General features: G+C 49.8%; 1 protein-coding gene across 1 annotated transcript in view; it reads right to left on the bottom strand.

The window, feature by feature from the left end:
• Positions 1–6362: 6362 nt before the first annotated feature.
• get4 (guided entry of tail-anchored proteins factor 4) overlaps positions 6363–10000 on the bottom strand; it is an 18376-nt gene continuing 14738 nt past the window's right edge. Inside the window, exons 7-9 of the mRNA XM_062531297.1 lie at positions 8434–8509; positions 8029–8101; positions 6363–7264 (exon numbers count right to left, since the gene is read on the bottom strand). Coding sequence (XP_062387281.1) covers positions 7173–7264; positions 8029–8101; positions 8434–8509 — 241 coding nt within the window. The 3' untranslated portion in view covers positions 6363–7172. The remainder of the gene's footprint in view (positions 7265–8028; positions 8102–8433; positions 8510–10000) is intronic.

The following is a 10000-nucleotide window of genomic DNA, read 5'->3' as shown; positions in this document are numbered from 1 at the left end:
CTTAAGGTGGTACGACAATCAAAACCAGCTGAATTACCATCATAAGCTGGGTAAACCAGTTGAAGGTGTGTTTTCGCGAGAGTTTTGCTGGTCTAGCTGGTTAACCATCAAAGGGTGGTCAAATAAGCTGGTTAACAAGCTGGTCAACCAGCAAACCACCTTTAGCTGGTCAGGCTGGTTTTTTCAGCAGGGTTTTTATAAAAACTCTTTCTGTCCAGAGCTGCAGTGCTGGGGTTAGCGTTGGTGTGTGTGTGTGTGTGTGTGTGTGTGTGTGTGTGTGCGTGTGCGTGTGCGTGTGCGTGTGCGTGTGCGTGTGCGTGTGCGTGTGCGTGTGCGTGTGTGCGTGCGTGCGTGCGTGCGTGCGTGCGTTTCTGTCCAGAGCTGCAGTGCTGGGGTTAGCATTGCTGCTAGCGCTAGAGCTACATCACATGGCTGTGCTGGGGTTAGCGTTGCTGCTAGCGCTAGAGCTACATCACATGGCTGTGCTGGGGTTAGCATTGCTGCTAGCGCTAGAGTTACATCACATGGCTGTGCTGGGGTTAGCGTTGCTGCTAGCGCTAGGGCTACATCACATGGCTGTGCTGGGGTTAGCATTGCTGCTAGGGCTAGGGCTACATCACATGGCTGTGCTGGGGTTAGCGTTGCTGCTAGCGCTAGAGCTACATCACATGGCTGTGCTGGGGTTAGCATTGCTGCTAGCGCAAGAGCTACATCACATGGCTGTGCTGGGGTTAGCATTGCTGCTAGCGCAAGAGCTACATCACATGGCTGTGCTGGGGTTAGCATTAGGCGCGTTCAAGTTGGCTGCGCAGCACAAAAACTGCGCAGCACAAGATGCACGTGGTTAAAAATCTGTCCACGATGGTCTAGATGGGCGTGTTTTCGACTCGGCAGTCGGTATCACATGGCCTCAACTTATCGCGGGAGCAAGGCGTGGCCAGGCGGCTGCTCCGCAAAAGAGCAGCCGGTCTGGAGGTACTGCGGAGAGCAGCGGAGCCTAGACCCTGCCTTCATGACGTCAGGTCTTTGCCCTAATTGGCTTTTACATACCTGACGTGTGTGCAGGTGTTTAGATGCCTCCCCATATCCACAAGAGTCCGTGCGGGTCCGTGCCTCGTGATTCGTCACATGGTCAAGTCTAGCCAAGTCTACACTACGGGAAGTAGAGAGTGTACAACTTCATAGCAGCGTTTGCATCCCCGCCCCTGCTGCCACCGGCAGCTCTCGTTGCTGCAAAAGGTCATTTGGAGTTGAACTTGAACACGGCTATTGCTGCTAGCGCTAGAGCTACATCACATGGCTGTGCTGGGGTTAGCATTGCTGCTAGCGCTAGAGCTACATCACATGGCTGTGCTGGGGTTAGCGTTGCTGCTAGCGCAAGAGCTACATCACATGGCTGTGCTGGGGTTAGCATTGCTGCTAGCGCAAGAGCTACATCACACGGCTGTGCTGGGGTTAGCATTGCTGCTAGCGCAAGAGCTACATCACATGGCTGTGCTGGGGTTAGCATTGCTGCTAGCGCAAGAGCTACATCACACGGCTGTGCTGGCGGGTTTTAGCGCTAGCTGAAGCCGGCTATTATGTTGCTAGTGTACTCACACACACATTAGGTTTCTCATGTTCTCACACATCAGACACACACACACACTGGCCCTCATTTATCAAACGAGCGTAGGACCAAAAACAGGCGTAAAACAGGCATACGCTTGTTTCCACGCAAAGTATGGCATTTATCAATGTGAACGTGATCGGTGGCTACGCTCGAATCTCACGTCTAGTCTGAACTCGTGTACGCACGTTTTTCAGGCGGCATGCATCGCGCAGCAGTAAATCGGCGGTGCATTAGAAAGTAGAATAGTTGAATTGATGGACTATCTCGGACATAACACCTTTCCTGAACATGTGCAGCCTATTTTCTGTAATGAAGCATATTATATTGACACATTTCATGGCTTAGAATAGCCATAGGCGATGATTACTTTCTCTTTGGCAAACGCAACATTCATGAATTAGGCCTAGGCATATATATTTTAAAAGGGCAAATTTCAGTGTTGTACGGTTTTGTAATGAATGTATTTATAGTATGATGCGTTCTCTCTGCGAAAATAAAGTCTGTTGGGCTCAAATCGCTCTAGTTTCCCGCCTTCCTTGATGACAGCTTCTAGCTGTCAAAATTACAAGGTTTAGCTGGACGTCACTGTGGCTCGAGATCACTAATGATCTTTTTTGGACGTATAATGCACCTTCATGTCGTAAATTCTAGGGGCGAGGCCATTAAAATGAGCATAATGTAGGGGCGTGAAATCACGCTTGTTTCCAGCCGCCACATTTATCAACAAACGTTCATTCTTACGCTGGAATTGGAGTGATACGAACGTTTGATGAATCACACGAGAGCCCCGTCGTCAGATGATTTCTGCGCTCAGATATACGCTGGTTTCTACGCTCTGTTGATAAATGAGGGCCAGTACGTCTACTGGTGATGCGCGGTTCAGCCCATTACCCGCGGGTCGGGCGGATTTGGGTAGGCCTAGTAGTTTTTTCTAAACATTGCGGGTGGGTCGGGTCAAAAAAAGTAAAAATGCACATTTCTCACTTGGGAACTTATTACATCCCTGCTGAAAAAAACAGCAAGAAACCAGCTTAGGCTGGTAGCTGGTTTTAGCTGGTTTTAGCTGGTCTTTGTGTAACCTGCGTTGTGTGGAACCACCGCGGTCCAGCCCTGCACACGCCCGGACTCGAACCCGCGAGACAGCAGCACCTCGGATCGGGAGTCGAGCGCGCTAACAATCCAGCTAAAAGCCCAGGCTACTAGCTTTCATGCCAGCAGCGCTCTTGAAGTGTCGGGGAGTGAGGTTTACTAACGTTCCACAGCATAGCTAACCAGCTAGCACCCGTTACATTTGCCCAAAACACAGTTATTATTGCTGGTCTTTGCTGGTGTAGCTGGTTAGGCCACCAGCTAGACATGCTGGCGTGACCATCTGAGGAAGCTGGTCATGCTGGTGACCAGCCTGTCAAGCTTGACAAAGATGGTCAAGCTGGTTTTCTAGAATAACCAACATAAGCTGGCGTGGCCAGTAAAAACCAGCAATGTAGACCAGCAACACCAACTAAAATGACCAGCTTAAGGTGGTACGACAATCAAAACCAGCTGAATTACCATCATAAGCTGGGTAAACCAGCTGAAGGTGTGTTTTCGCGAGAGTTTTGCTGGTCTAGCTGGTTAACCATCAAAGGGTGGTCAAATAAGCTGGTTAACAAGCTGGTCAACCAGCAAACCACCTTTAGCTGGTCAGGCTGGTTTTTTCAGCAGGGGTGGTTTAGCGCTAGCTGAAGCCGGCTATTATGTTGCTAGTGTACTCACACACACATTATGTTTCTCATGTTCTCACACATTAGACACACATACACAGTACGTCAGTACGGATATCCGCGGGTTTACCCGCGGGTCGGGGGGATTTGGGTAGGCCTAGTAGTTTTTTCTAAACATTGCGGGTGGGTCGGGTCAAAAAAAGGAAAAAATGCACATTTCTCACTTGGGAACTTATTACATATTAGGTGCAACGAATTAGGCTGACGTTTTGCACTACAGACGTTCTAAATCGCATGTGCAGCGCAGGAGGTGTAGTAGCCTGGCACGCCCTCCCAGTGACGTAACGTGTGGCGGCCTGGCACGCCCTCCCAGTGACGTAACGTGTGGCGGCCTGGCACGCCCTCCCAGTGACGTAACGTGTGGCGGCCTGGCACGCCCTCCCAGTGACGTAACGTGTGGCGGCCTGGCACGCCCTCCCAGTGACGTAACGTGTGGTAGCCTGGCACGCCCTCCCAGTGACGTAACGTGTGGTAGCCTGGCACGCCCTCCCAGTGACGTAACGTGTGGTAGCCTGGCACGCCCTCCCAGTGACGTAACGTGTGGCGGCCTGGCACGCCCTCCCAGTGACGTAACGTGTGGCAGCCTGGCACGCCCTCCCAGTGACGTAACGTGTGGCAGCCTGGCACGCCCTCCCAGTGACGTAACGTGTGGTAGCCTGGCACGCCCTCCCAGTGACGTAACGTGTGGCAGCCTGGCACGCCCTCCCAGTGACGTAACGTGTGGCAGCCTGGCACGCCCTCCCAGTGACGTAACGTGTGGCAGCCTGGCACGCCCTCCCAGTGACGTAACGTGTGGTAGCACGCCCTCCCAGTGACGTAACGTGTGGTAGCACGCCCTCCCAGTGACGTAACGTGTGGTAGCCTGGCACGCCCTCCCAGTGACGTAACGTGTGGTAGCCTGGCACGCCCTCCCAGTGACGTAACGTGTGGCAGCCTGGCACGCCCTCCCAGTGACGTAACGTGTGGCAGCCTGGCACGCCCTCCCAGTGACGTAACGTGTGGTAGCCTGGCACGCCCTCCCAGTGACGTAACGTGTGGTAGCCTGGCACGCCCTCCCAGTGACGTAACGTGCGGTCGAGCGCAAAACATAATCTCTCCTAAATTCAGCATCCAATTGCGCCATGCGTGACGGACTGAAAAAAGTCAATCGCGCATACGCTATTCATGACCGCCGCTAGCGTGTTTGTGTGTGTGAGTGTGTGCCTGTGTATGTGTGTGAGTGTGCCTGTGTGTGTGTGTGTGTGCACGCGCGCGCGCATGTGTGTGTGAGTGCGTGTGTGTGTGTGTGTGTGTGTGTGTGTGTGTGTGTGCTCGCGCGCGCGCATGTGTGTATGTGTGTGTGAGTGCGTGCGTGTGTGTGTGTGTTATCTGATATTGGAGTGACAGTGACGGCAGAGAACACAGTGAACATATACACAGAGACACATAAAACACACACACAAGCAGACACACACTCATAGACAGAGAAGCACTCATACATAAAAGCAAGCGCACACATGCACACACTCATTTACATACATAAAAGTTGCAGTAGGGGATGGAGTAGGCGATGGAAACAAAAGCGTGATTGATATTTGCGGAGAGAATGTGCAGCACTGAGCAGCGGTCATATTGTGTATCGCTTTGCGGTACATCTAGTTCCTTTTATGACCACCAGAAGAATATTTTAGAGTGAACCCTTTTAATCTACAAATGTGGGTTATCTTTAATGTTGAACAGCCTATGCCAAAGTTGTTTTGAGCTACTTATTCATCGTTTTGCTCAGAGTGAAGACAATCAAAGCTTCGCGGTACATCTAGTTTACAGACATGTAGCCTATTGATCTGGGATATGGAAGGACGGTTGTGCAAAATGCGAGAACACCTTGCTTCTGTCATATGCACGAATAAACAGCTGTGCTCATGCAACATGTGTTTATGCTTGACAGTGTTTCACGCAAAAGTAGCCTATGAAGTTGCAAGGGGAAAAATTAATGGACAATCGTTATGTCCATGAAGATGATTTAACACTAGCTATGTCTAGGCTGCAGATTCCAATTATGAATGGCGTGGACGAGCGCAGATTGTAAAAATGACGATCATTTTAACCACTGCTGTCCTCACGTGGGAGAATTAGACTTATTAGGCTACGAAAGACGTTAGGTGCGTTTTTTTCTTTCCTCAGGTCGGGTCGGATTTGGGTCACGATTCGAACATATTTTTGCGGGTTGGATCCCCTGAAGAGTCGAAAGCCCACCCGCGCAACACTAACGTCTACAGTGTACATTTTCATTCTAATATTCAGTGCCAAACACACACACACACACACACACACACACACACACACACACACACAGAGAGGTCTTCAGTGTAGCTACATTACTTCATTCATTCCAATAATCCTTGGCAAGCAAATTTAGCAACACACACTCGTGTATCCACACACACAGGCTTTATTCCTTCACTTGTGTATCCACACACACTCCTGTATCCACACACACACAGGCTTTATTCCTTCACTTGTGTATCCACACACACTCCTGTATTCACACACACACAGGCTTTATTCCTTCACTTGTGTATCCACACACACTTGTGTATCCACACACACACACAGGCTTTATTCCTTCACTCGTGTATCCACACACACTCCTGTATCCACACACACACAGGCTTTATTCCTTCCATACTTTTATTTTTGTTCCTTTATTCCTCCCCCCTCACACCAGTTCCCTCCACAGAGTTAATACATACAGGACTCCCAAAAGCATGCCAAGCACATTCCTCAGGTGTCACACACACACACACACACACACACACCTGTGCTTTCCACATTACATACACCTACCAGGCTGGTCTCATGGAGTCACAGGAGAGAGAACCCCCCCCACACACACACACACACACACACATACACCTCCCCCCCCCCACACACACACATACACACACACACACCTCCTCCTCCCCCCCCCCCACACACACACCTCCCCCCCCCCCCACCCCCACACACACACACACACAAACAATCCTTAGAAGTTGCTCTTACAGTATTCCAGAGTCTGTTTATACGGATTATAAGTTACTGTTTTATTACCCTATAATGCAAACACCCCCCCCAATGAAGTGTGGTGAGGGCAGGGACATCAGAGTGTGTGTGAGTGTGTGTGTGTGTGTGTGTGTGTGTGTGTGTGTGTGTGTGTGTGTGTGTGTGTGTGTGTGGTTATGGTCCATGAGCGGAACAGTTCGGTTGTGGAAGGGGCGGGTCTTCTCGTCGGCTCTTGAGCTGATTGGAGGAGGGAGGAGGGAGGGGGCGGATCTTCTCGTCGGCTCTTGAGCTGATTGGAGGGGGGAGGAGGGAGGGGGCGGATCTTCTCGTCGGCTCTTGAGCTGATTGGAGGGGGGAGGGGGGCGGACCGTCTGCTCCAGTGGAGGGTGTGGGTTTGGCTACTGAAAAGCTCACGTGTGATTGGATGATGAAAAAGGTGGGAGGAGTCAAAGTCCAGGAAGCTCCCAGCAGCTGTTTGATTCTCTTCGTGTTTGTTTTTTATGTGTGTTTGTTTGTTTGTTTGTTTGTTTGTTTGTTTGTTTGTTAAAACCACCTAAAGAGAGCAATGTTCAGAACTAGAAAATCAACAAAATAAATGTCATATATATTAAAGACAACTCAAAAGGAAGAGAAAAAAAAAAAAAAGACATTGCAGTATTGGACAGTCCGGGCTTCCGTAGGATGGCTGGGCGGAGCCTATCTGTGGTGTGTGTGTAAGCCCCGCCCCCCTCTCCCATGAGCCCCCGCTGGATTGGTCATCGTCCCGCACGCGCTCAGTCGAGCTCGATGGGGCTTCCGTCCTCCTGAGGCTCCTCCCCCTCCTCCTCCTCCTCCCCCGAACCCATCAGGCTGTTCAGCAGGTTACCTACACACACCACACACCACACACCACACACCACACACCACACACCACACACCACACACCACACACCACACACACACACACACACACACACACCACACACCACACACGCACCACACACGCACCACACACGCACCACACACGCACACACACACGCGCGCACACACCACACACACCACACACCACACACACACACCGACACACAACACACACACCACACACACCACACACACACACCCACGCACACACACCACGCACCACACACCACACACCACACACCACACACCACACACCACACACCACACACCACACACCACACACACACACACCACACACACACACACGTATGCGCGCACACACACACACACACCACACACACCACACACACCACACACACCACACACACCACACACACACCACACACACCACAGACACCACACACACACACCACACACACACCACACACACACACACACCACACACACACCACACACACACGAGAGAGAGAACACACAAGAGACTTGCCTGGTTAAACTGCTAGCTGGTGTAGAGTTCAAAGGGCATTTGAGCACCACTCAATACAACACGGTGCTGAGTACAAGATCCATTACTAACTTTATACAGCTGCTAGGACGGACACACACACACACACACACACACACACACACACACACACACACACACACACACACACACACACACACACACACACACACACACACACACACACACACACACACAACACACACACACACACACGTCCTTACCTAGCAAACCTCCATATGACGACGACTGTTTTGGGGGCACACCAAAGAACAGCTGCCCTATCCTGTCCAGATACTGAGAGAGAGATAGAGAGATATAGAGAGAGAGATACAGAGAGAGAGGGAGGGATAGAGAGAGATACAGAGAGAGAGGGAGGGAGAGAGAGAGAGAGAGGGAGAGATACAGAGAGAGAGGGAGGGAGAGAGATACAGAGGGAGGGAGAGAGATAGAGCGATACAGAGGGAGAGAGATACAGAGAGAGAGAGAGGGAGGGAGAGAGAGAGAGCGATACAGAGGGAGAGAGAGGGAGGGATACAGAGGGAGAGAGAGGTGAGATGTGTTACGTGTGTGTGTGTGTGTGTGTTACGTGTGTGTGTGTGTGTTACGTGTGTGTGTGTTCAACTCACCTCATTGTACATTGGGTCCCTCTTCAGAGATGGTTGATACTGCTCACACAACACTGTGAAGACTGTTAGCTTCCCCCTGCAACACACACACACACACACACACGACTGAGACCATAAATACTCACACACACACGACTGAGAACATAAATACTCACACACACACACACACACACGACTGAGAACATAAATACTCACACACATACACACGACTGAGAACATAAATACTCACACACTAGGGTTGGGCGATGTCCCCTTAATTGGCATATGACGATGTGTACAGTAAAACATCGCGATGGGTGGGGGGGGGTTGTAAATAAATATATTATATTATAGGCTATATATGGCCTATATTAAATATTATATAGGCTATATGGCCTGGTGAAAGTGGACAGCTAAGAGACATAGGCCTACTGACTGGGCTACTGTGTGGAAGATCTGCTCCAAGAAAATTCTAGTAAGAGACCGACAGACAGCCAATCTAAACACCTGCTTACACCAACCAGCGGTATATTACACATTGCCAGCATTCGCTGGGCCTCGCAAAAAACCTCGCGGTCACTCATCTAAAATCTTGAATAGCCCAGTCTGTACCTAACTCATATGTTACGCATCCCACGTTATTAGGCTACCGGCTTGCCGACTATGAGGGCAGCAGAAAGTGAAAGTAGGCTGCGATCGCGCAGTCAAGTCGAATTAAATAACAGTTGAAGTAGGCTAAACAACTTTTACAAATAGCCTGACGAATCCCGATTGCCACTCCGCTGCTGGGGCTTTTGCTAAAGGCAAATGCGTGAAATACCAGCATTACAGTGAAAGACGTAGGCTATAGCTTCTGATAACGATAACGAAATAAATGGTTTATTTTAACACGGTGGAGAATGACGCATTCGGCGCTTCAGTGTTGTAGCCTCGCAAGAAATTAGAGCTAGAATGTCCTAGTCGTAACAATAATAATTCATTTGCACTATTTCATTCTTAAACATTATTAGGCTACATGTTTTGCGTTCAATGTAGGCTACACTGCGAGACAGCCTAAAAAAGACAATAACACATTCACGTTGCAAGGAGGACTTATTTGAACAAGACGGTCTCAGACTAATATGTTTTTAATTTTGCACTGTTTGGCTGACAGCCTCTTAAGCACCCTACATGTGCATCAGTTATTGGCACAATTTCATTTCCAAGGAAAAGTTTTTATTTTTTAATATTTTAGCTTAGTCTGCAGTAGAAATAAGTGGGGGCGTGGCATCACGATGGTTGCTTTCCATCGTGATGTCTGTCAACCATCACGATGGACCATGATATCGTCCATCGGCACAACCCTACACACACACACACACACACGACTGAGAACATAAATACTCACACACACACACACACGACTGAGACCATAAATACTCACACACACACACACACACACACGACTGAGAACATAAATACTCACACACACGACTGAGAATATAAATACTCACTCACACACACACACGACTGAGAATATAAATACTCACACACACACGACTGAGACCATAAATACTCACACACACACACACACACACACGACTGAGAA

The sequence above is a fragment of the Sardina pilchardus genome, chromosome 3 (genome assembly GCF_963854185.1).
Source record: "Sardina pilchardus chromosome 3, fSarPil1.1, whole genome shotgun sequence".
Lineage (NCBI taxonomy): Eukaryota > Metazoa > Chordata > Actinopteri > Clupeiformes > Clupeidae > Sardina > Sardina pilchardus.
The sequence above is the reverse complement of the archived record's forward strand: the minus strand, read 5'-3'. Positions and strand labels throughout refer to the sequence as shown.